Source organism: Apis florea, unplaced genomic scaffold (assembly GCF_048593485.1).
Source record: "Apis florea isolate Af1SG1 unplaced genomic scaffold, ASM4859348v1 contig_1914_pilon, whole genome shotgun sequence".
Classification (NCBI taxonomy): Eukaryota; Metazoa; Arthropoda; class Insecta; order Hymenoptera; family Apidae; genus Apis; species Apis florea.
This window is the reverse complement of record NW_028256504.1, coordinates 1,093,716-1,121,085: the sequence shown is the minus strand read 5'-3', so window position 1 is coordinate 1,121,085 and position 27,370 is coordinate 1,093,716. Positions and strand designations below refer to the sequence as shown.

The window sequence follows — 27,370 nt, the reverse complement described above, 5'->3', positions numbered from 1 at the left end:
TTTATTCTATAGTTTAAAAAAATATTTTTCTCAATTTTTATTATTCGTGTCTATTTTTTTAAAACTTTATTTTATTACAAGAAGAAAAAAATCAATGAAGGAAATTTGAAAAAATATTATATTTGATATAGTTTATAACATGTTAGAAGATAGAAAGAATATTCTGATTTTATTGAAGTCGGTATTACAGAACAAATGACATAAAATACTGCAAGATGTCGCACCTATTCTTTTTATCGTATAATTGTAATCTTATCCTGTGTTGAATCGATAACATTGAATGTGACACTAAAATGATAATGAAACAACATATTTTTATATTTCAAATTTTTTAGGACCTAGCCATTATCGATTCAGCATAATTAAAATAAAATTATAATATTCATAATAATCAAAATTGAAACTACAAATAAGATATAATGTTTTAAAAATGTAAATGAAACCAAAAAAACACGTGTTATTAACGCATTTTAATTAAACTAGTCAGCATATCGATACAAAAAATCAAAAGTTGTTTCAAAGACAAATACACGTATCTATATATATATAATAATGAATTCATATTTAATAATTAATATAATTTATTATCAAATAATTATGGTGATCCATTTTTTGCTCGTGATTATAATGTAACAAATTTGATCAAATAGATCATGTTGAAATTCTTGCTGAAAGCCTGTCATCTGTTATAAGATTATCGTCAGTCATTGAAATTAATTTCTTGTTAAATTAAACTGATGATTGAATTGTTAACACAATTAACATTAGAAAATAGTAATCATATAGAATATCTCAATTAAAGAAAACTATTTATAAAATGATTAAAATGTATTTTCATTTTTTTTTCTTATTAAATTTTAAATTTTATTTTATTATGCAATATTAATCTTTTCTTAATATTATATAAGGTGTCTCAATTTAAAAAAAATACTATTTATTTAGTAATTAATAAAAATATTTATCTTTAAAAATACAATACTTTTATTTTTTAATGAAATGTTTTTTTTTTATCAAATTTTATATTTCTTTTTAAAATTTGTCATATATAGATTTAATTAATTAGTATGTAAGTATTATAACTAATACTCTTAGCCATTATATGATCTTTGTGATATTTAATTTTTAATTATGTTTATCATGATACGATTCAAATATATATATTTTTCTTTTTTCGATTTTAACGATGTTTAAAATATTCATGGTATAATTTAAAATAAAGCTCTTTCAAAGAAGGAACATAGAAATTTGATTGAAAAATACACTCGTATTTAAAATAAAGACACGTTTATTTCTTTTGCATAAATGTCATTGTTTCTTCCACAAGTAAGTAAGGTTTGCCTCGTTTTAATCGGCCATTGAGAAAATGGTTCTCGAAGCTTTCCATTCGACACTGGTTGATATTTGTCCAGCTGCGACCTCTCTCGAAAAGCAATTCAGTCAAACACAAACTGCTCACAAAAGAGCTCCTTTCATGACTAGATTAAGCATTCAAGCGCCAACTGTAGTCTGCACGATAATTTTTTATTGTCTAAGATTTTAATCAATTGCACGTTTGTTATTTACAACTTCTGAATCATAGAATATTAAAACGTTTTGATTTTTAATATCCTGCAACACTTAAGAGACTAATAATCAATTAATTAGAAACATATAGCGTGGAATGGCGTTACTTTCGATTTTTTTTTTTTTAATTTTATTAGTATTATTAACTAGAGTTCATTAGTGGATGAACAGCTACCGATGTCCCGGAACAGCTGACACTGTTGTCTATGTAATCTTGGAAGTTGCTCTCGATCACCCACATCAAATCACTGTAGCCAGGAATAACTTCCGTTGGCAGGCGACAATCATCAGCTTTTTGGACTAATAAAAAGTTGTCCTGCACGAAAGGTGTGTCGGTATTCCACATGTAAATACTCGAATCACCTGAAAAGAATAAAAATATACGTTTCAATATCTCGCTTATTTCCACAATAGATATGTTATACATTATACACATATTATAAACAAGTGACTAAAATAGAAATAATTACAGATACATTTAATTATCTGGCTGATCGAAATATAGATATAAATTTTGCCAAAAACATATGATTAAAATTTTATAATAATATTAGAAGAATAATTAAATTGTTTCCATTCAAAAAGTAAATATAAATTTTTGCAATTGCACGTTTTTAATTATCGAAATCTTCTAAATTTTGTAACATAAAACTTAAAACCAAAAGCACGTGATTCAAAATTATGTATATTATGATCGACTACAAATATTCTCTTTCTAATTTGAACAGTTTACTCATATTACAAAACTATGATCAGTCGAAGATAACATAAAGAAAAGATGATTGAATCGCGATTTCGTATAGTTTTTAAAATTTCCTCACCTTTGATCCTGAAGAAAATAGTGGCCGCATTGTCGGTGCCTAGAAGCACGATCTTATTTTTCTTCCCACCGATGTCCACTATAGACCCGTTCGCGTTTCCGGATCTCAGATTCACTGCCTTAATCGCGAACATTCTGTTGGATCCAAGGAAGGTGAAGTAGAGGACTGGGCCGCAGCTCTCCCTCCTGACCAGTGCTATGTAGAGGGCGTCAGGTTTGTCCGTGCATCCTGCCACGGCTGCAGGAAGCACCACGCGATATCCAGTGTCTGTGGTCACGTTGTAAACAATAATGGCGCCTGTACCGGCATCAGATATGTACACATACACCTGGCCATCTTCCGCGTAATCAACGGCCATGTATTGGAGACGAGAATTTATATCCGCCAAGGAGCTCAGATCGATTATTTTTACAACCTGCAATTAAAATTAAAATGAAAAATTAATTAAAACTCCTTTTTAACTCTTATTGGATCAATTTATCTTTTATAAATTGGAATGGAAAATTAATTTATTTATCAAGTTTTTTTGATACTTATTGGGGTCATGTCGATGACGTTTATGATGTGAAATAAAGAATTAATTTACTTACAAATCACTTTTAATCTATATCGATAGTTGAATATATATGTCATCAGAAATATGGGTCAATAATGGCCAATGATTTGATTAGATGAGAGTTAGTAAAATTGTGAATTATTATTGAGAGCATTTATAAAGATACACATATAGGATTTTAAATTAAGAAAATTTTATAGCTGAATGGTAAATCAGTTCCAGCAAAAAATATTCATTACAATATTTAAATTTCACGATTTACCTTCACATTTTATGACAATTAACTTATCTGACTGTACAATTAATCGATAAAAATCAATTTGAAAAGTTCCTTTCATTATCTAATCATGTTTCAAAATAGCATATTATACATCTACAAAAAAGAAGAAGTATAAAAGAAAAACATTTATATAACATATATTAATTTACACTTTGAAAATATCGAGAACAAAATCGAGTCAACAACAAAAACAAGTTTGAAATTTAATCCACCTCAAGATCATTTCACACTAGCCTAAATTGAAGCTTACCTTCCCTGTTTTAGCGTTTACTCCAACGACCTTGGGCGGACATCTGCGCACAGGTTGCTCGAGAGTGTTGACGATTCCAACGTCGAGGACCCATAAAATATCTTGCACGTCCAAAACAATGTCGACGGCGCTCTGCAACGCCTGGCAATTGCCTTCCTCCTGGATGGCCCAGCACGGGAACGGCGCCACTTTCGGTTCGCAATTGTTCTGCGATTTCAAATCGAGGATGCCCAAAGTGAACGGCACACCGGGTTTGTAACGCGGCAGAGCCAAGATCGCTTTGTCTTCGAATATCTGGGCTCTCGTGGCTATCACGTTCCTTGCTATGTAACGACCACTCGTCTCGTAAATGTTCTTCGTGCTCTGGCATGGCCAGTCCAGGCTGAGTCCAGAGAAGATCAGTGGTTGTGGCAACACTGGCGTTCCGTCGCCCGGCTGGATGATATTCGTTAGACTGATTAGACCGAGGATGACGCATAGGAGCCTGTTCATCCTGCCGCTTCTATTGGAAAATAGATTTTCTGGCTGTAAATAATGGTAATGATAATTAATAAAGATAAAGAATATTTAAAATTTTACGTGCAAATGATTGTGAATTTTTATTGTAGATTTGAATTGTTGAATTTATCGATATTTTAAAACGATTAATATTAAGGGAAATTCAAGAAAAAAAAAAATACTTGAAAAAATTTTTCTTTATTGTAAATTAATTTAAACAAGAAAAGTTTTAATGCATCGATCAAATTCAGATTTCGGGTATTATTATTACGGAGAAGGAAATTTTATTCATCGTTGAGGAGATCATGAATGGAGAAAGAGAATTTTGTCGAGAGAAATTAAAAACTTACACGATGATTATGATGCAAATGACACGGCCGTTCCAATATTCGAATCTTATATCTGACCGTATGCTTATATACAAAACGTGTCAGAAGAGTATCATCAATGACCGATAGTATTGCATTATGAAGCAACATTTTTGCTCTTCCGGATGTCGCAACATTTCCGCCCGAACGAGACGACAAGTTGCTTCTCCAAGAGCAACAAGGAAGTTATACACACTCGAAATTTGTTTGTTAAATAATGAAAACTTGAATCGTGAGATGAGCTTCCTTTTTTCGTTCGATAATTTTATAAACAAATCGGAAAAAAACATCGTAAAATTTACGTGACCAGTGTATTTTGTCGAAAACTATATATTAAATTACACTATCATTTTACCAACAATTTAATTAACGATTCACAATTGTCAATGATCGTAATCTTTAAGGATGATTTTTAAACATTTTTCGCATTTTTCATCATCCTTCCGGGTCGAAGATATGCAAAGCAACAACGTTACTTCCTGTATTTCGCAACTGTTGGTGGATCATCGTACTTTTCGTATATAACTGGCGTAATATTAAAAATTTCTCAGTTTAGTCGCCGTAAGTAATACTATGTACATCAAAGGACACTTTGCGCCTGCGTTCACGTTGACGGCCATCTTGGTCGTTGTTCTAGAATTAATTAATTGCGGAAACGCGACGTTGCCGGAAACCATAAAATGGACAGGCGGAAGTTTCGAGTGGCCGTCCTCAACCACCAAGAATATGTACAAAAGTAATGGAAAATACATTTCGAAGAACGTGATCGCAACTAGGATCGCGATGCATAACAACGAAGCCATCGTGGCTTTGCCAAGGTACAAATGAATCATCGATTTAAATGAAAAAATATCGAATTATGGATTTTTTTTAATTTCGTAATCGATCATTAGTTTTTATCTAATTTTATCTTGTGTTTTGTTGAAGCGAAAAATTTGAAATACGTAAATTTAAAAATTTAGAATAAAATTTTTCTTTTAATGAAAAACTGATCAATTAAAAATGACGAATTAAAAATGAAATTAATATTGTTATCTTTAAATTTTATTAATTTTTAAATAACAACAATCGCTAACATATTTTACATAAATTGAAAAACTTGGCTTCAAAAAGTTAGTATTGAATTTGAATTAATAACAAAGAGAAGCAAAAGATTGCGCTATAAAAAATTATTGTTATTATAAGTAAAAATTTAAAGATATATGTATGTAAAGGAAAATTATATTATTAATTTTTGTATCAATTAACATTTGGCTCGTTTATTAAATCTGATTGATTTCGAGCAAACTGGTTTTCAATGTAGGTTCAAGGCAGGTATTCCAGCGACATTGGCGAAACTTTCTAAGAAGGCGCAAAACTGCGAAGCTACTTTGATTCCTTACCCTTGCTGGTCCCTTCAGGAAGAAGGAACTTGCACGGCTTTGCAAAACGTAGTAGATCTTTATCTGGATCCTCAAAACATTCTTTGGATCCTCGACACTGGAGTAGTGGACACTTTGGATGAACCTGTACGCAAGTGTCCAGCAAAGGTTCTTGCCATCGATGTTACCACAGGAAAGGTAAGGTATCGCTATCATTTGTAAAATCAGTATCACCAAAAATAAAAAAAAATTATTTCTAAAAAATACACAAAATAGATTTTTAGATAACAGAAAGTGAAACTTAGAAGGGGAAGAAAAAGCAACCATTTTTGTATTAGTGATTTGTTTTATAGAAAGTGTAATTATTAACTGTAATTTATTTTATAGCAATTTATTATTATTTAGCATGTTGATGAAATTCCTTTTTTATTTTCTGTTTCAATCCACGAGAAATTAATCTAATTGTCCTTTAAGTTGGTAATAGTAGGTTATAAAGTAATAAAAAATATTAATAATGTACTTCAAAGACAAGTTCAATTATTAGGAATAAAGTAATTTATCATTGTTTGTTATCATTTGGCGTGATATTGAAATTGGTTGAAATTATGATTATCCTCTTTTGTTTACTCTTGTTGTTTACTCTTGTTCAATCTTATTTTAAATTCATGATGTAGTGCACCCTAGAGGCATGTTTAGTTACTAGCGTGTTTAATTACTAGTTTGTAACATGGTTTAGTATGCTATTGTGGTTTGATTTTTCTTTTACATCTTCTGTTTGAATTTAATAGAATTAAATATCGTTTTAACTAATAAGAAGAATTATGATAGAGGCAAGTTTGATATGATTTATAGATGTTTATAACGTGATTTATCATTATTTATTACGTATTGATATATGATTGAAATTTTACCTACAGAATTACATATTATTTTCAAGGTATTTTTTTAAAGTAAAAAATGAGAATATAAGTAGTAAATGAAATATCAGTTTATTGGACATGTTTTAATTTTTAATTTTATTAATAAATATTGAAATTAAAAATATGTATCTCATATTGCAAGCATTATAACATATCAAAAACTGAGCGTGATTGTAAAATAATAGCTACCGTTTCACAATTCTACGAGGAATTGTTCTTTTTATCCTTTCACCTGACACGTACGAGGTATTTTTATCTTTGCCAATCAAACGAAATTGAATTATTGTCTGCATTAGTAGTTATATAAAAATTCTCTAATGTTATCATTACTAAGATTGATGAAATAATATACAATTTTAGATTCTTAAAAATGGGAATAAATTAATGATTATCTTAATACATGAAATAAAAATCATGGTATTAATGAGGTCGAAATATTGTCACGATCGTATCCTTTCAGCAATACTACGTTTTAAATGAACTCTATGCTTACGTTTCAATCACGACTCTCAAAGCATTCAATCGAGATTACTGCTTGATTAACTGCGTGGTCACGTTTCACATTCTTAAGCATTATGTAACGCAACATAAGGCTGACATTAAATATTTTCAATTTACGATTATCTAAAATTGATTGAAAATTTTTTTCAAATATTATAATCGCAATTAATTTTAATACAAATTTCTTGAAAAATTATTTGATTTTTATATAGATATAACTCTAGAGATCTAGTATTCCCTAGAATCGTTTTTTAGTACTCCCTAGAATATATTTCGTTATATCGAAAATTTTCAAAATTTAATTTCCACTTTTAAATGATAAAATTGAAATAATGTTTTACGATTCAAATCTAAGTTTTACTTTTAGTTGAAATTAATTTTAAGGAAAATTTCATTAAGAACATAAAACTTCTTTATTTCAAATTGGAATATTCTACTATTATAACATAATTATTGCAACATAAATGTATTGAAAAAATTTATTGATCATATTATAGAATCATTTCTTAACTAATCCTTAACACTCCTATTTCGCCAAACGAAACGTTACATTGGAAAAGAAAAATTTAATTATAAAATCTGTCAACACTTCTTCCACAATCACAATTACAATACAAATTTATGCCATTGAAAATTATACACACAATATTCCCCAGAAATGTCATTTAGTGCTCCCCAGAATTCTTCGCATAGAAATAACTTAATTAATTCTTTTCTTTTCTCTTTCTCTCCCTCACAGCTGATAAAAACCGTGGAACTGACCGGTCTCACGTCCCCCACGTCTCGTTTGCAATACGTGGTATCCGATTACACTCAAGACGGAAGAGTATTCATCTACGTATCCGACGCGGCCTCGAGAGCCATCCTCGTCTACGACGTGACTTCTGGCCGAGGTTACCGAGTCGTTCTACCGCAAGCCGTGAGCATGGGCTGCACCAGAAGAGACGTCCTCTATCTGGCCCTTCTCCGACGTTCAGATGGCAGCACTTGCCTAATCTTCACCTACTTGAGCAGCAGTCGTATGTTCTCGATAAGAACGGAGCATCTTCGAAACGGGTCCACGAGAGGGAGGATCCATGATCTCGGCATGAAACCGAGAAAGATGGTCGTCTTGGGCACGGACAACGGAAGCGCCCTCTTCTTCCGATACGAGGGAGAGGCGGACGTTTACAGATGGGACGCCGCGAGCAATCCTTTCGATCCAAGGTGTTTCAAGAAGGTGTACACGAGCGCAGAGTGCAACCTCGTCACTCACGTCGTTGCCGATTACGCGAGGGGGAGCATGAGAGTGCTCGAGTCGAATTTCCCTGATTACATGCAGGGCACGGTCGGATGCGGCGCCACTCAAGTTTTGAACGTTATGTGATGCTAGGATTAGTGTTTTGGAATTGAATAAATTGATCAAAGTGAAATGGAAGGGGTTTTTTTCTCGAAAGTAAACAATCTTTTTGCTCGAGAATCAATTTGCAAGAATTTTTTGAAATCTTTGTTTTATTCGAAGAATAAAACTCGCAAATTCTCGAGAATTTTTTTCGTACGGATGATAGTGAAAATTTATTTATCAGAAAGAGAAAATAATGCGAAACTATTATGTTTCAACTTCAGATATCGTCGTAAATAAAAGGAATTATTTTTAAAGGAAAATATTAGACGGATTGAGAAATATTCAACTCTATTTCTTAACCCTATATACGCATAATTTAACGATAAATATTATTGAAGAAATCGAATAATATCTAGAATATTTAGTTCACGTTAATTTTTTCGATGATCGCTCGCAAAATATATTTCTACTTTTTATAATTCTAGTCGCAAAAGTGTAAAGATAAACGGCTACTTCTACGCCAATGCAGGGCCATAAATCAAGATGCAAATCATTTCGTGATGTTGACCATGTGTATCCTGTACCTCGAATGCATTTAACGCTGGGAAAAACAACAAAAACCTTTCTCTCTTACAATCTCTCTCGTTCGTTGCTTTGATCACGATTAGTCGACAACAAGAAACCGTTTCCTTTAAATCGACCATATATAGATTGAACGAGGTGAATAGATAGGATTTATTAATTCTATATAAAAAAAAGGTTAAAAATATTTGTCCAACGAAAATTGGAATTTTAGATCATGCGATTCGTAAACAAAGTAATTTTATTGCACAACCTGGAGTTCATTTCAAGTTTTTATTTTGTTTATCTTTTTTTATTTCTTTTCTTCTTGGAATACTTGGATAGTAATACTAATTTGAAAATATCTATTAGCCAATTGGAAGGAAGCAATTATCTACTCAACAATAAAGTGAAATGATAATTTACACGAAGCAATGTATAAAATGTTTACTATTATATATTATTATAAAAAATATAATAAATTTGTGTTTTGGATTATAAGTAGTTAACGTAGATCAAATTTATAATTTGTATCAATGTTTATATACATATATTAATTGCATTCATATAATATACACTTTATTGTCAGTGTGTTAACATAAAAAAAAATAAATAAATATTCATCTTTGCAAAGTCCAAAATTGGATTTTAGAACAAAAATCGATACGTAAAAATGCCGATTGATATTTATTTATTAAATTGTAAACAATTATTCGTCTCGCTTCAACTAATACCAATTTAAATTATTATAATTTAATATTTTAATAAATAAGTCTCAATCGAGAAATTTTTGTATAACAATTTTTGTATTTGTCTCTAACGGTATATATTGATCTATGAAAGATTATAAATAATCATTTGAAAATATGTGTAAAATTAAAGGAACTTACTTTTAGAAAATACAATTTAAGTTTAGGAAATCAGGTAATATTAATTAACTACTTTTAAAGATAAAAAAAAAAAGTCATGGAGAAATTGAATTCCTTTTAAGTAATTGTCATACTTTTAGATTACTTCTATATTTGGTTTTATCTTTGACTTGTTCCGATAAGGTAATCTTTCGTGACAAAAATGGGGGGAAAAAAAAAAAAAAATTCAATTCGTGTTCCACTTTCTCTATGTACCAAAAACAAGAGAATTCATTTCACGTTTAAATTTAATTGATATACCACGTGTTTATAATTTTTAGATTTACAAAATTTGAAGCAAAAATTTTGAAGTTTAAATTATAATAAATAATCGAAGCGCTTTATTTATCAATCTTCTCTATTTTTTATTCTTTTTAAAATTGTTGTCAACTCTTCATATATATAATTTCAATTGTCAAGCAATGTCAAATCATAGCTTTCTTTTATCTTTAAATTTAATTTAAAAACTAAACTGTATCGACATATTCAACTTCACATTTCCAAAATTTAAAATTTCGATTATGTTTGAAATTTATGTTTAAAAAATTATTTATTTTTTAAACATTTTCTTATTTCCTATTTTCTAACACGTATCGAACCAATGAGAATAAAAGCTTGCGTGCAAACGTGTCACGATCGACACGCAATTTTTCGAGCGTGCAATGGAACCATTCAGTATTATCGATCTTAAGGATTAGTTTTCGAAATCTTGATCAAAACCAGATTTGCGCAACGCTATTAAGTAGACGATTATGTTTTATAAATTGAAATTCTAATAGAAACTGATGATATCATCGAACGATTTTTTTTTCCCTATCAATCGCCAAGAGCGCCGTGAAATTTTTTGTAATAAACTGATTGCAATTGTTTATTTCTCCTTTTTCCTTTTTTTCTTCTCGTTACACATCAGATCCATTGTAGCAAATTAAGTGAAAATAATTACGAAGTAATTATATTATAATGTAATTATATATAATATATATATATTATATGATTAATAATACTAATTTTGTTAATCAAGTTATGGTATGCTCGGCGATAATTACATAACGGCGATAATTAACGAGATACATCATCGTATTAATGTAATTTAAAAAAATAATTTATCAGTTTATTTTAATCACTTTCTATAATATACGTAAAATATAAGTTACGAAATTACGAAGTTCGTAATTCATTTCAATGTTGTGAATTCGTGTCAATGTTTTCATTTAAAAATTGTTTTATTTCAAGAAAATATTTCACGATTTCATAATGATTTTTTTTTTTCAATTAAAATTCTTCTCTAGTGAAAGATAAATAAATTACCTTTAAAATGGGTATATTTACATATACAAAATATAAAATTATATTCAAATCGAATATTTTTATTCGTATAAGTTCAAATTTGCAATATTTAAATATATATATAGGAAAAAGAAAGGATATTTGATGTATAAATTTAATTTGGAGATTTTTCAAATAAGACAAAAATCCCTAGATTACTTGTAATAATTATTTCTATTGTGTCTAAGGTAATCCTAAAAGTGCGATCTTCTTTTCCAACATTATAATTCATTCCATCATGAATTTAATATTACACATTAGTCATTTATCTCGTACGATATTAAATTGTTATTGATTTATTGATTTTAAACATTTTATAATTTTTAAAAAACATTCAAATAAAAGCTTATTTATAGCTTCATAATCATGATCGTTTACAGAGTTCTAACAACTATCATTTTTTTCCATTAGTAAATTCCATTCAGTTGAGATACCTTTCTATTGCCAGAGCACGTCCATTGATTTTCGCAAGAATCATAATTAAAACATGATATCAACTGAATTTTATTAAATGGTTGTACTCGGATAAATCATATAATTTAATTTCCATTTGTTTCTAGTTAGTTTAGTTTAAATTGCGAAAATTTGAAAAATTTAGAAAACCTGAAAAGTGAAAAAAATTAAAAATATTAAATTATAAATTCACGAGATTATGTTTTAAATAATATTTCATATTTTATCGCAATTAAATCTAACGATAAAAAAATACAGATTAGATTTACATGTATCAACTTATTATTATATGTAATTAATACGAAGGAACGGAAAGAGTATTAAATATGTAACAATATATCAACCAAACTTTCACCGACCACTGCGTACCAGGAACCAAATTTGATACTGGATATTAAAGAAAATTAATTACCTCTCATATTTCAAAAAAAAAAATTATAGCGAACAGAAATATAATACAATTTAAATTCTATACTAAATGTCGATTTTTATTGAACTAATTGTTGCAAATTGAATTGGATGTACAAAAATAATTTAATCAATTTACTTGAACATCAAATATCGATGAAAATTTAATTTAAGCTAAATTTAATATATTGGCTTTCATTAAAAGCAATAATTGTCCCAAAAGTTTAAACTGAATATTGAATTTTATTAAAAGAAATAATTGTTTTAAATATTGGAAAGAATTAAGATGAGCAAATATATATATATCATATCATATCATACCATATAATCATATTTTTCAAAATCATAAATCCAATCACAAAAATTCCAAAATTAGATGCTTGATTTTTTTCCATTTTTCCAAATTTAACTTCTTAAACTTATCACGTTAATTTAATTAGAGACAAAAATCTTAAATTCTTAAATATAAAAATACACGATCCTTTCATAAATATTATATTTATTACTTTTCTCGAAGAATCATTTTTTCAATTTTGTGATATATCAAACTAAACGAATACTTCCTCAGTATATTTATATATAAAAAAAAATAAATAAATAAATTCACTTTCGAAATATCATCGATGTAAATGGAAAAAAAAAAGGAAAGCGTGACACGAGCGAATAAATAACCAAAGGAAAACCGTAGAAAAAAAAACTTGGTCGACAAGTACCGACAATGGCATGCACGAACGTTCACGTGCATGGCGGATACGTATTCGCTCATTTAAGGCGTTACACGTTGCGGTATCTATATCATGAATGGTTTACGCAAGCTTGCATAAGAACATCGTGGTTGGACCCTTGTATTGACGAAATAATCTGATTCGTTCGCAACGAATGTATGTATCGATGCATTAAATTTTCATTTTGTTCTTCGTTTCCTGGTACGAAAAAAATTATTACTCGAAAATGGTATCGATAAATCATAGATTTTAGGAAAACTCAAGTAGAAACTCAAGTTGATTGAAAATTGATTTGAAATGGAAAAAAAAAAAAAAAATAGAAATAGACACTTTTAGCCATACTTTTTTATGTATAATATAAAAAAAATTATAAAATATAAAAATGCATTCGATAAAAACATTTTATTTGATAGATATAAAGAGAAGGTAAACTTAATTCGTGGAGAAAAATAAAGAAGAAAAAATTACTTTCTTAAGATTGTTTGAAATTAAAATATTTAGTTAAAATATTAATATGTTCATTTTTAGAGATTTGACGATTCTAGAGAAAAGTTTGTGCATAAAAAATTTTCGATTATTTATTAAGTTGTAAATAATTTAATGTTAATTATTTTAATTAAATTTAGTTTGTGTAATGTGACGTAGTTGTTGAAGTGACATATCACAGCTCTATATCTATCTCACTTCATCTACCGCGAAATCATGTTGCTTAAAAATTTATAAATAACTTTCAATATTATATTTTTCAAATGTGTTTCATAAAATAATATTAATAATCATGTTTAATAAATATTAAAAATTTAAGAAAAATAGTTTCACTAAATAATCGAAATATCGATGTTATAGTTCTGAGAGAAAAAGATGAATGACTCTGCACAATAACCTATCATTATCACTTGTTAATCTTAACCTATCGTCACTTTACACGGCTATGTTCATCTATAAATTATTATTTATACAGTCAAACGTGTTCTATCCATTCCAGTTCTTGTTCCTAACAAATAAGTAATAATAAATAAATAATACAATTTGTCTAATTGAAATTTTATAAATTTTTTAGTTTCATTAATTATAATTGTAATTTAAATTGGAACAAGGTGTAAGCCAAGTATATATCGCATTATTAAGTGTCAAATTATCCCCTTTAATAATCGTTTACTGTACGTCCTGTTTCGCATTATTAATCGACAAAGGAAGGTAAAACGTTTCCGTTTTTCTGTGGGAATTCTCGTTTATTCTAAAGAACGTTTATTCCCATGATATTTCAGCTCGAAGAAATTGCGCAATCCCAAAATGTTTTATTCTTCGTGGCAGCATTAACGACGTGAAATATTCTTGTGCAATGTTTACGTCGGTATCCATGGTGATTTTCTTTACATCTTTACAGCAAAAAATTATCAAAAATCAAGAAAAAAAAAAGGATATGAGAATAATATATAAATTATCTATGCACAAATGGTACCCATAGTGATCTTCTTTATATCTAACAAAAAATTATCAAAAAGAAAAATGAGAATAATAATGTAAATTATCACAATGTTAGGTTATATTATTCTTTTAATCCTGTTTTCAAGTATAATTATAATAATTAATGAATTATTGCAAAATATATATTAAGTTATATATAGGTTTTAATCAGTTTACTTGAATTTAATTATACCAATCAAAATAATTTATTCTTTTTTTGTATATTTGTAAGATCGATAAGGATTTTTTCTTTACGTTCGTTAGAAGAGGAACAAAATGAAAAAAAAAAAAAAAAAAAAAAAAGAAATACAAATACAATGAATGTAAAATCACGTTAAAATAATTTACAAATGATGAATACGCGAGAGAAAAAAATAACGATACCATATCAACACAAAGAAAACGTTTATATAACCAAAAAAAAAAAAAAAAATATTCGAATCGCGTGTGTACTTTATCGATAGATCTTATCCTGACTTTAAACGAAGATTTATACTCTCTGACAATAAATGAACTTAAAGACGTAATAGGATCTATTCCAATCAGTCTGAATTCATCGCACATGATTTGTCCTTAAAGTACACGCGAAGGTACGATTAAAGAGCAAACGAAACAATACACGTATAGATAAAAATCGAATAATACGGTATAAATATCGAATATATATACAGGGTGTCTCAAAAATTATGGAATATTCATAAACTGAAAATATTACAAAGATGATTCCGAGCAATATTTTTCTTTACAAAAACTTTCGTTAATAAATTGTAGAGAAAAAAACACTGACCAATCACGAAGCGCGTAGTCCTAATCGAATAACATTGACCACGTACCGACCGAGCACACACAACAAATCCAAGTAACATACTTACTACTGAAGAAAGCGTGTTGAATATTATATTTATTTATTTATTGTATATAATTTTTTATCGATAAAAAAATATTCGTTATATTCACACTTTGGACTTGCTTGATCGGTAGCCAATTGCACGCGTCTCGATTAGGCTACGCGTTCCGTAATTGATGTTATTTCGTACAATAACTCGCTAACATAGCTGTAACGAAAATTTTTGCAAAGAAAAATCTTGCTTGAAATTATCTCGGGAATCTCCAATTTGGCGTTTCAACATTTTTGGAACATCCTGTGCATGTATTTACAATCGATACGTGAAGAAAATGGCAATCGATCAGACTTAGTGGTAAATGTTATGTGGAAGGCCTTGATACGTAACTCGAAAGTGCCCGGAACTATTAGACCGCGCCTATTTCTATCGATACACTATTTACAATATTTTTGGATAAAAAAGACAAGAAAAATATGATAATTTGACATATATAAAATATCACGTTAGAAAATGAGAATTGTATAATTAATAATATTTTTGCATAGAATTATTTAAAATGAAAATAAGATATAATAATTAATAAATGATATTTTCAATAATGAGCTAAGCTTTATTTAATAATGTTGCAATTTTGGAACTAAATTTGGCCACTTTTTATTCGAATAATGTCTTCGAGTAAATTCTAAAATCTAAAATCTTAAAAGACAAAAATTACTAAAATTATTATCGGATGAAATAACAGATATTAAAATAATTAAACTTTATTATTCTCTATAAATAAAAGTTCTTATTTTCTTTTTCTATACTATTTGTCAAATGAAAACAATGAAGTATTTTAAGTAATACTTTTTATTCCAAGTTATTAATTAATACTTTATAGAACGGTAATAAATCACGTGTCAACAAATGAATGGGAAACAGTAACACGTAGTATAAAACTCTGCCAATTGTTGTCTCCTTTATAGTCGCTTTGTTGCATTCCAAATGGAAGTCTTATGCGACCACGGATCTTGAATGTCAAGTCTTTGTGTATAGCATTGTTTATATATCACTTTCTCCGGTACAGTGGTCGAGCACCTATCTAAATTTAAAATAATTCTCTGAACTCCAAACATTACCTTCGTCTACATGTAATTTGCGGATGTGAAAGATCTTTAGGGAATTAAAAAAAAAAAAAAAGAATAAATCGACAATTTCAAAAAGAATACAAATTTTTTGAAATTATTGATTATTTGAAGAATATTGATATGTGCAATTTTATAATAAATGAATTTGGAAATAGATTGAATGCATACACATTTTGTATCTGCAAATTGAAATTTTGTAATGATGAACAAATAAAAAAAAAAATCAGAAAATTAAACGAATTATATGAATTATATCGTATAAAATTATATGAATATCGACAAATTGTATCGGAGAAAACTAATCATTTTTATAATATTATAATTTGATGTTATTCGAAGATAATTTCAAATTTGAAGAGTTCAAAGACTAAAATAAAAATTTATCGAAAATTAAAATTCGATAAATTAAATTATATTTGAATGTTTATAACACTCATTAAATCCTTATCTTAGCATTTTTTTAATTTTCCACAAGTTATCGATAGATACAATCTACCCTCTCTTTTATTTCAAAACTTTTAATTGATTCCAACCAATACCATTCCAAGTGATAATTTTTCGCAAAAAAAAAAAAAAAAAATTTTTATCGAATTTTATTCCTTGAATGTGGCATAAAAAGACAATATTATGCATGCTTGCACAATATGTCGATTTTCTGTCTCCTGTCTCTCGAACCGGCAGGATCCAAACCGATGCAAGGAAATTAGATCAGTCAGTGTTCAGACCGCGAAACTTGTTACACGTTCGTTTGAACGAGCAGTTAGTTGGGACTGGATCTTGCTGAATTCTCGACGAAAGGGATTATCCTTGAGTTCGAATTTTGGATTAAAGGTTGGTTCCTTTTGCTATGTGATTTATTATTTTCGTTCTTTTGTATTTATCTTCTATAATTCTTTTATAATTTGTTTGTGATTGAAACTTTTTTTTTTTTTTTTTCTTTTGAGCGATGCTCCAACATTTTTGTTCCTTTTCTTTCTCTAATAATTGTTTTATTATTAAGGTGTTATGAAATATGAGTTTTTGCTTTCTTGTTTGAGCGATTTTACATCCTCGCTCAAAAATGCCACGTTGATTGTCACGCGGGGACAGTTATATCACCTTGAAAATTGGAAAGAATCAAGCAATTTTTTGAAATAATATTTTTATAAATTTTTTTTAGTTTTTAACTCTCTATTATTATTTGTTCTTTTATCTCATTTTAATGTTTCCACACTTTTCAATATCAACGTTTTTAACAATTTTTGGGTAAAAAAAGATAATATGTTTTTGACATATTAACAAAAAATCACATATATAATAATTGAATAATAATTGAATGCGTGCAAAAATTTTAAATAACTAGATTTAATTAAATAAATCGTGTCGATTAATAAATATTGTAAAGGAAAGTAGTTGTAATTTTAATATAAACGATCATTGTGTATATTTAATATTAATTTTAAAAGTCAATGAAAATTTTACTTTTTACATAATAATATAATAATGTATTTAAAGAATCAAATTTTTTCACATGATAAATATGATATGCACGTATCATAATTATGCGAATAATTTGTTTTAGATATCGAATATTATTATCAAATATTTAATTCATGTTTAACAACACTTTACAGTTCGACGATATTAAAATAATCAACAGCAACGAGTTTATTTTTGCTCGATTCTGGAAGAAAATTTCTTGCGTAAGAATGAAGATCATAAATTTGCAACTTCGCAAGGTATTCGAAATACTCGAATTACGCGATATTCGAAGATCGATCCAAGACTCATTTTTCACTCGTCACAGAGATGAGGATTAAAACCGTTGAAAAATGAAATAATTTAAAATTACCGGTTCATGCTTCATTCAAAATTATAACTGTTTTTTATCGATTATGTCAATTAATTGTATCATTATGATACAAACGATCCGATTATCTTAAATAAATATCTAGCTTGGAAAAAACCAATTAATAATAATAATTGATAATTGGAAAATAGCTTTTCAAATTTTGTATTAAAGTTTGCAAATCTTTTTCAGACAAGACTTACTTTATGATAATTTTTTTAATCGAAACATTACTTGTACAATGCAAATGTTATGTAATAATTCACATTTTTTTAATTAAGTTATTCTTTTTTTTTTTTTCATTTTTATATAACAAATTGATGTATAAGATACGTTCTGCTTCGCTAATTGAAATCGTAATTTAAAATAAATTTTACCAAAGAAGTATCGTATAAGTTTTATTTTATTTTATTTTATCGATAATGGCTTGGTTTAAAGATCCTATTTCATTCCATATTCGCCTTCCAACTTTCTAGTATTTCTATTTCACAATTCGGTTTTTATTAATAAAAGATATTCGAATACAAAAAGTTATTTATATCCCAAAAGCGTGGATATCCTATACAAAGTTGCAAAATTTGCTTATTATGCAAATACTGTTATACATTTGCATAACTATAGTAATTTGACTTCAAGATTGAATTTGATTACGAACAGATAAATTATTATGAAATTTAATAATTACAATTTAAACATAGTTTCTATTATAATAAAATTTTTTTAAGTTTCAAACTAATAAAAGAAAATACGTAACATAATTTGACACGTAACATAATTTAAAAAGAAACTTATTTTCAATGTAAATATAGCATGCAAAATTTTTAAAATATAATTGAAACAATAGATAAATTTACGAGAATGAAATTTTTGATCATTTTCTGATCCGATAAATTCGAAAGTAATTTTTCAATCTTATAATCCAATCTAACTTTAATTTTAAAAAATCAAAGCTCAACAAAATAAACTAATATATAATTAAAAAAGAAATTTGGCGAATATTCGATTTCAAAAGTGATTTTTCGAGATAAAAAAACTTGAAGCGAAACAATCGCGTGACATTCAACAGCTGATCGATCTCGTGTTTCAACATTCATTGTGTCGCGTGCATTGTGATCGTTGATTGTTACAAAATACGCGGAAGGTGGCGTTCGTAAGCACGCGTTTCCGGTGTGCAATGCAAACCTTAATCGATCGATCAATTCAAACTTATTTGAATATTATCTCCTATTCGAGATCGAAAATTCGTTGACTCGTGACATTCACACCGTTTCACTTGCAAATACAAATGATTTAATAATATAATAAAGATCGTTTCATTGTCAAATTGACTTGGTTAGAACATAACTAATGATTAGATGCTATATAAAAAATTGCACGTCTGACAGCTTTTACGTATTTGAATGGGAATATAAATAGTTTTGTTAAATAATCTGTCGTAAAATGTGGTTGAGAGACACAAAGGCTTAAAATATTAAAATATTTGTTGTAAAAGATAATAGAAATTATATGTTTCGTTTAAAGAGCTTAAGTGGATTTTTAGTTTTTTTAAATTCTAGAACGTGCGAACATCATTATCTTCTTTTGTTTAAAATAATTAATATTTAAAAGGTTGAATAAACAAATGTACATAATTCATTCATAACAATTTATCTAAGGAATTCTCTAGATTATTATGAGTATGGAAATGTATTACAATTAGTATATTTTAATGAGTAGAATTTTAAATAAAATTTAATTTTATTATTACAAATTTGAAAATTTAATCATTAATAAAAATTTCTTCAATATTGATTTTTTCCCCATTATTCATATCAATTATTTTCACATAAAATCTACATTGTTTAATTAAGGAAATAATCATCAAAATAATTCACACTTATGAAATACAATTTCCATTAACGCGATTTCCCTATGTACATTCCACATATCTATTTAATATATAGATCATATTTAACGAATTAAGTTAAATTAATAATTATAAATATAATTCCATTCATAATTTTATTATTAATAATTAAATATATAAATTCACATAAATCCATAAATATTTCTATTCTTTTATTGTCTTTATATTCAAATAAGAAATAAAACAATACAATTCCCTATGAGAAGAATATAGTAACATCACAGTTATCCCCACTTCCATTACTAATTAACCAGACATGTCACGTGACACGATACGACATTTGGTTCTGGTTGTAGCAGTAGGAGTGGGAGTAATGTAACGTCACTGTTACATTAGACAGAGTATATACGTCACGTGAGGACCACATTCCTTTGTGTCGTCTTGTTTCCAATATAACAATAATAATGAAAACAATGACATATTCGATATTGTGAGCGTTCAATCCCAATTTTCAATCAATTGTCCAACTTATTATTAAATTATCCATACCTACATATTTACTTTTTAATTATCTTTCCATTACAGGATATGCTGCACCCATTTCTCCTAGCTGGATTGTTCTGCACCTTAACGGCCGCAGAAATTCTAGAAACCATAGTCCAATGGCCGCTTCTGGATTTCGCCCTTCCATACGATCGAGAATTCCTCAATCAGTATCGGCCCGAGAACGTGGTTCCGACTGGCATTGAAGTGGGTTGGGACAAGATATTCATCACCGTTCCAAGATTACGAGCGGGCATTCCTGCGACTTTGAACTACATCTCGAGAAATCTTCCGTTGGAAAGCAGCCCTCAATTAAACGCTTATCCATCTTGGGACTGGCACAGCGCGGGAAGGGGCGATTTAAATTGTTCGTTGCTGATCTCCGTGTACAGAATAAAGTTGGACAGGTGTAATCGACTATGGGTCATTGACAGTGGCGTAATGACGTCGATTGATGACTTCAGACCGGTTTGTCAACCGAAGATAATGGTGTTTGATTTAAAGACCGATCAATTAGTGCGACAATATACTTTTCCACGTGAGGTGTGTCTTTGATCGTTTTTATAATAATAAGAAAATTTGGAAAAATCATTCTCGATATATTATATATAGTTTTTTTTCGTTTTTATCTAAAAATTTTATGAAAAACATCAAAAATTTTTTTGTTATTATACATAAGATTATTTAAATAGCTGATTAATATTGTTCAATTTTTCGAGACTTACTTAGTGTTTGGAGTTTTATTCGGAGTATAGAAAAATTAATTTTCTTTATTTTCTTTACTTCTCTCTTTACTAGTCTCTAAGACCCAATACGTTGCTGACTAATCTGATTCTCGATGACACCTCGGCAACTACCTGTGATGATGTGTTCCTTTACATAAGTGACACTGCAGGACCCGGTAATTGAGAATTAATTACATATTTTTTTATATTTATTCTATTTTTTTCTATTTTATTATTATTTTTTATATAACATTCCTTTTTCTTCAAGGTATAATTGTATTCGATGGCGCAACGGATAGAAGCTGGCGAATTTTGCACGCGAGCATGTATCCTCATCCAGATTTCTCCACTTATCGAGTAAGATTCTCATCGAATTTTTCTATTCTTTCATTTTAAAATATGATCAAGCGATACTAAATCTCTTAATTTATAATATTTATTTAAAAATGCTATATACAAACGACTATAGGATATTATTATGAATAATAAAATTTAATTAGACATATATAATTAATATTAAAAAATTAATATTAATCTTATTAAAAACATTTTTAAATAATTGAAAAAACAAAAAAATTCATAATCAATTTGTTAATTTTGTAATTAAATTTAATTTAATATATCAAAGTTTTAACAAATTAAAATTGTTTTCTTAGAGAAATGCACAAAAAATTTTTTTTCTTATAAATAAAAAATATTAAAAATCAATTATTTGTTTTAGGTGGAACGATATATATATATATATATTTTTTGATTAAATGTTTCAAAATAAATGCAATGATATATAATTGAAGATCATTCAAGGTCAACAATAATGGAGAATAAATATTTATTGTTAATTGATGATCTTGAACATAGATTATATATTTTTCATGATAATAAACAATTTATTTTTTTTTTTTCATTTAAAATATAAAATGGGCAGACAAATGATAATGAAAATTCAAAAATTACATGGAATCTAAACAGAGCAAATAATAATTCTTCCGCAATGAATTTTACGGTTTATTTCTTTGTGCGCGACGAATATTTACGCAGATCAATTTTACGCCTCGATTTTGCTTTGTGTTTTTTACATTAGCCGCTTTACTATCTAGAAAATCACGAGGAATTTCACGGTGATGACTATTTCACACGGTGTGAAAAAGCAAAAAGGAAGCAGAGTCAATACCAAAACCATACGATGATACAAATCATATATGATATGATAATCTCATAAAAAACTTTAAATTGTTTTTAATCGTTTTAATATCACAAATTTACATTACCTCTCGTGATTTTTTTATCATTTTATTAATTCTCTATCCAAAGAATAAGTTAAAAAATAATTTAAAATTTCATTCGAATTTTTTTTCAAATTTCAACACGCATCATAAAATAAAATACAAACATTTTTCTATCTCACTTGTAAAAAAAAGTTTCGCTCTCTTTTTCTTTCTCTTTCTTTTCTCTCAAACAAATGAAGCGAACAGAATCGAGAAAGAAACCGTCAACAATTCTCAGAAAACATCTATTGACGCGTTCCATTTCCTATCGTGCGATTACTGGACAGTTGACTGGACACTACTTATATTTATTTCTTTCAAGATCAACATTCTGGTATAAACCAGCAACGTTAAAATTTGACGCTTTATTCAATTCCAATTAAATTAATTATTAGATTATTTTTTAAATTACATAATACATATTTCACAGATCGGAAACGATATGTTTGAATTGTTCGACGGTATCATTGGCCTAGCATTCTCCGCCAGACTTGGAACAGTATACTATCAACCGTTGGCCACGGATCGTTTGTTCAGCGTGCCAACCACGGCTCTTCAAGCGGGTCCACCAGCATTCGGTGAACAGCTGCCGGTAACTCTGGTCGGTAAAAAGTCGAGTCAAGGACTCGCTCTGGCCGTTGATCCTCGTGAGGATACGATTCTTTTCGCTCCGTTCACGGAAACGGCGATCGCTTCGTGGCAACCACAAACGAATCAACAAAGGTAAATATTGAAAATTATTGTTTAGAATTTTATTTATTAAGGTATTGAGATTATATATTGTGCAAATATTATTGGATATTATAGAAAATTATTGGATATTATAGAAATTGTGGCTTGTTTATTAAATTATAAGCAATTTACGTTGGACGAAGTGAGACATGAGTCTCTGTCTCACTCATTTAATGCAATACTTATGATTGTTTGCAACTAAATAAACAAGCTATCGATATTTTTGTGTTTGTTGTTGTGTCTCTAAAATCAATTCTTCAAAAATGTTTCGTAAATATGTTAACATATTGTATATAAATCCATGAAGATAAACAGTTTATATAATAAGAAGTCTGAATGGTGGATTTCTTTAAACATTCAGTTTTTATCTAAATTATTTTTCAATATCGATAATTAAAATATTATAAAATATTCAGATTATGAATTAATGAGACATATCTTTATATCATAATGATAATGGCTTTTATAATCAAATTGAAGTAATACCAATATCTCGATTTTTTAATCAATTTATCTTCTTATATTTTACCTTTAAAATGTAAACTTCTATAAATTGAATGGTACATTATTACTGTTTTTAATGTAAAGATATGTTCTGTGCATATAAAAATGATGAATTAATTATTTTATTTTGTAATCATAAAATTAATGTAAAAATGAATTGATACATTAGATCTTTTTTTAAGTTTATTTTAATTTTAATTTTTTCAGAATTCTTAGAATATTATCATTTCACAATCTAAAACAAAAAAGATCTTTTAAAATAAAATGACAAATGACAATTTGAGATTTTTTATTTTTCAAATAACGATAACAATTTTTTTTTTTTAGAATTCTAGCCTACACTCCAGAAAAATTGCAATTCGTCGCTGAAATTCGATGGGCAGAACGCGATAATGGCAACATTTGGGTGATGTCCACCAAGTTTCAGAAATTCTTCAAGCAAGAAGTAAATGCACGCGATATTAATATTCGAATAATGAGGCTAATATCCATGCAGCAATCGACTCATAAAAATCCAATTCTCAATTCGTTTGCGCAATCATATTTTCCATCGCAATTCTACAACAATACGATAAACGTGTTTTAAAAAATGAAAGAATTTAAAATTAAATCAAAAAATAGTTAAATAATTTAAGAGATAATTCTTCGATTAAAATAAAATGAAAATCAAGAATAAAAAAATTATGTTTGAAATTTTGTAAATTTTTTTGATTTTTGTTTTATTTTAAAGTGAAGAAATCTTTAAATTTCGTACATCTATAATATAATCATAATATAATAATAAATTTTTCTAAAATTTTGTAAAATGATAAGATTAAATTAATTCGGGTAAAAGAAATTCTTATATATTTTTTTTTATCAAATTATGTTCTTAAAGAAAAAATTAAAATGTTATAGAATTGTAATTCTTTAAAATAGATATTGATAGAAGGATAATAGAAATAAAAAGATATAGAGAATCAATACAAATAGAAATTTGTTAGATTTCTATAACAATAATTTTGTATAAATGTAGTACTTTTATATTTTTTAAGAAATACTGTTACTTATACAATCAATTTGAATTTGTATTCTTGCAGATGATATCATATTTATATAAAATATTAAAAAATTATAATATTTTCAAAACTTTTATAAATTATAAATCATAAAAACTGTGAAATCAATATTCTGTAGAAATCGTTGAAAACAGATAAATTACTTGTCAAAATCTTAAGAAAATACATAAACTCACTGTGCATTATTTCTATATTATATAAGTAATAAATTTCTTGAGAAACAGAGAATTTAGAAATTATAATTATGAAATCATAATGGAAATTTATGCAAAAGAGCTTACACATGTATATACAATCGTCATTTTATTCTTACGTTTATCCACGAGCAAAACATAAATAATCAGCTGCTTAAAAAATTCTTCTATCAAATTATTGATGCAAGATGTTTGTATTCATTCATCATAATCAGTAAATTATTATTGGAAAATGCGTTAAATGTATATTATTATTCATATATTTTAAAGGAAAGAAAAATTTATTGCTGGATATCAGTTTATTGACATAAAGAAAAATATAATAGGATCATTATTGCAATTAGATAAGATTCTTAGTTGAATGAAATCTATGAATACAGGCATAAAATATAATAGATATTTAACTATGTGTTGAATCATTATATTCAAATTAATTAAAGTAAGAATGCTTGTATAAATTTACATTTTTATATACATGTGTACAGGAATAAAGTATGAACAAAGATTTATTTAATTCTTTAAATATCTTAGATATTTTTGCATATTGTGTTTTGTACATTTTTTTTTAAATTTATAATTTTCTACATATATTTATAGAAATGAAATATATATTAAGATTTATTTCTTCGTTCTTTAAATATTTATTGAATGTTTTATTTATCTTGTATTTGCAAAATATTATAGTTTGTAAAATTTACAAATTTACATCTTTGTAAAACAATAAAGATCTTGTTTCATTCTTTAAATAATTCTTTAAATATTTTGAATATTTTTACATTTTTATCTCTATTGTGTTTTTCATTTTTCATATTTTATTTGTCTTATTTTTTTTACAAGTTTATTTTATTTTTCTGTACATATTTTATACATACAAATATAATAATAATAAATATATATTCATTATATATTTTAATTATTTTTACATCTTACATTTATCTTGTACATTATGCAAATTTTATTTCTTAAATAAAATTTTAGATATTTTTGTATATTATATTTGTCCTCTACATTTTTTTTTTGCAGATTTAAAAAGACTGAATATAAATAAAGATTTATTTTATTCTCCAAACATTTTATCTTGAACATTTGACATTTTATATATTTTCACATCCTGTATTCAATTTTCTATCTAATTTTAAAATCTCCATAAATATAAACATAGATATAAATATACATCGTGTAAAATACAACTAGTAATTATAGATAATAATAGACACTAAAAATAACAGATAACGAATAATTAATTGAAAAATATGGTAATAAAACATGATTTAAGTTCGATTAATGAAACAATGTAGCAATCACAATGTGAGAATTTCAGTTTGAAAACCGAGAATATCCAGTTTTTATTTCGTAATTAATTTTCAATGCACAAATAATAACTGATAAAAAAATCTTAATAATCTTAATTTGAAAAATAGTACACCAATTGTCTCAGATTTATCATTTTCAAATTTAAAGATAACAATATTTTCTATTCGCAAAAATTAGATATTTCTAAAAATCACATAGAACAAAAATGTTAATAAAAGTGTCGATCAATGATTATTTGAAAGGTTAAATTAATCATATTGTGATATGTAATATGTAGAAACATTATTCAATTGATAAAAATATTTTAGATATTCTCTGATTTTTTCGAATAATAAAATATATTTATAATAAAAGTTATGAAAATATAAATTAAGAATAATTGGAAATTGGCCTTAATAAAAGAAGAAAAGAAAGTAAGAAAAAAGTAAATTATAATAAACGATAATTGTAAATATTACCAGTTGAATAATAGATAATACTCTAATCAAGATGTAATCTATTATAATTTATTCGAGATATTAAACTATTTTTAAAAGATATACTCGAAACTAACATAAACATAAATAATTTCGTTCCTTAAATAGATATTATATTTTTCTCGAAAAGTATGCGACATTAATTCATTATTACAATAATTTGTTTTAATATTAATTTAGTGTAATTGATTTTAAATTTATTTTAATGAAAGAAATAAATATATCCATCTTCATATAAGCTAATAATTAATTTTTCAATTTTTCGTAAACAATTATACATTTTCCTCGAAAAATACGTGACACTAATTTATTACACAATATAACACGTATCACTGTTCATAACTTATTTTAACAAAACAATACGTATCTACCAATAGATAATACTAATATCTTCAATTTTCTCGAAACAGCTTCACATTTTTTTCACGCGACACTAATTCATAGGTAACAATATTAAAAAAATGGCGGGATTTACCCATACGTCGTTGACCTCCTTCGACACAGATGTATTTAAGCAACTGATTATCAACAAGTCGGTTGAAATTCTGCGATCTTACAACTCGGTTACGTGACCGTGACTAAAGTGATCGCAACACTCGAAGGAATTCTCTCTTGATCTTCGT

At 27.2% G+C, this 27,370-nt stretch overlaps 3 protein-coding genes and 1 long non-coding RNA gene across 6 annotated transcripts; 2 read left to right on the top strand and 2 right to left on the bottom strand.

Annotated features, from left to right (window-relative positions):
* Nucleotides 1-1,267: 1,267 nt before the first annotated feature.
* yellow-g (L-dopachrome tautomerase yellow-g) lies at nt 1,268-5,830 on the bottom strand. Of its 2 annotated transcripts, none has more exons than XM_086914626.1 (4): nt 5,719-5,830; nt 3,471-3,995; nt 2,385-2,799; nt 1,268-1,926 (listed from the first exon to the last, which is right to left on the bottom strand). In XM_086914626.1, the coding sequence occupies exons 2-4, from the start codon at nt 3,960-3,962 to the stop codon at nt 1,706-1,708; spliced, it is 1,128 nt and encodes a 375-aa protein (XP_086770752.1). In that variant the 5' UTR covers nt 3,963-3,995; nt 5,719-5,830; the 3' UTR covers nt 1,268-1,705. The 2 variants fall into 2 exon arrangements, with proteins under 2 accessions (XP_086770752.1, XP_003695154.3); XM_003695106.4 differs by lacking the exon at nt 5,719-5,830 and adding an exon at nt 4,319-4,400.
* Nucleotides 3,919-8,764, top strand: yellow-g2 (L-dopachrome tautomerase yellow-g2). 2 transcript variants are annotated; one of them, XM_086914656.1, is made up of 5 exons: nt 3,919-4,007; nt 4,079-4,897; nt 4,974-5,154; nt 5,640-5,895; nt 7,858-8,764. In XM_086914656.1, the coding sequence occupies exons 3-5, from the start codon at nt 5,063-5,065 to the stop codon at nt 8,482-8,484; spliced, it is 975 nt and encodes a 324-aa protein (XP_086770782.1). In that variant the 5' UTR covers nt 3,919-4,007; nt 4,079-4,897; nt 4,974-5,062; the 3' UTR covers nt 8,485-8,764. The 2 variants fall into 2 exon arrangements, with proteins under 2 accessions (XP_086770782.1, XP_003695155.1); XM_003695107.4 differs by lacking the exon at nt 3,919-4,007 and having other exon boundaries at nt 4,850-5,154.
* Nucleotides 8,765-16,978: 8,214 nt separating this feature from the next.
* LOC100863854 (dopaminechrome tautomerase) lies at nt 16,979-25,860 on the top strand. Its single transcript, XM_031917466.2, has 6 exons — nt 16,979-17,093; nt 20,522-21,022; nt 21,278-21,380; nt 21,473-21,561; nt 22,900-23,192; nt 24,033-25,860. The coding sequence occupies exons 2-6, from the start codon at nt 20,525-20,527 to the stop codon at nt 24,289-24,291; spliced, it is 1,242 nt and encodes a 413-aa protein (XP_031773326.1). The 5' UTR covers nt 16,979-17,093; nt 20,522-20,524; the 3' UTR covers nt 24,292-25,860.
* Nucleotides 23,978-27,357, bottom strand: LOC147658593 (uncharacterized). Its single transcript, XR_015294275.1, has 2 exons — nt 27,223-27,357; nt 23,978-24,263 (listed from the first exon to the last, which is right to left on the bottom strand). It is a non-coding gene; the product is annotated as an uncharacterized LOC147658593 (long non-coding RNA).
* Between the last annotated feature and the right edge of the window lie 13 nt (nt 27,358-27,370).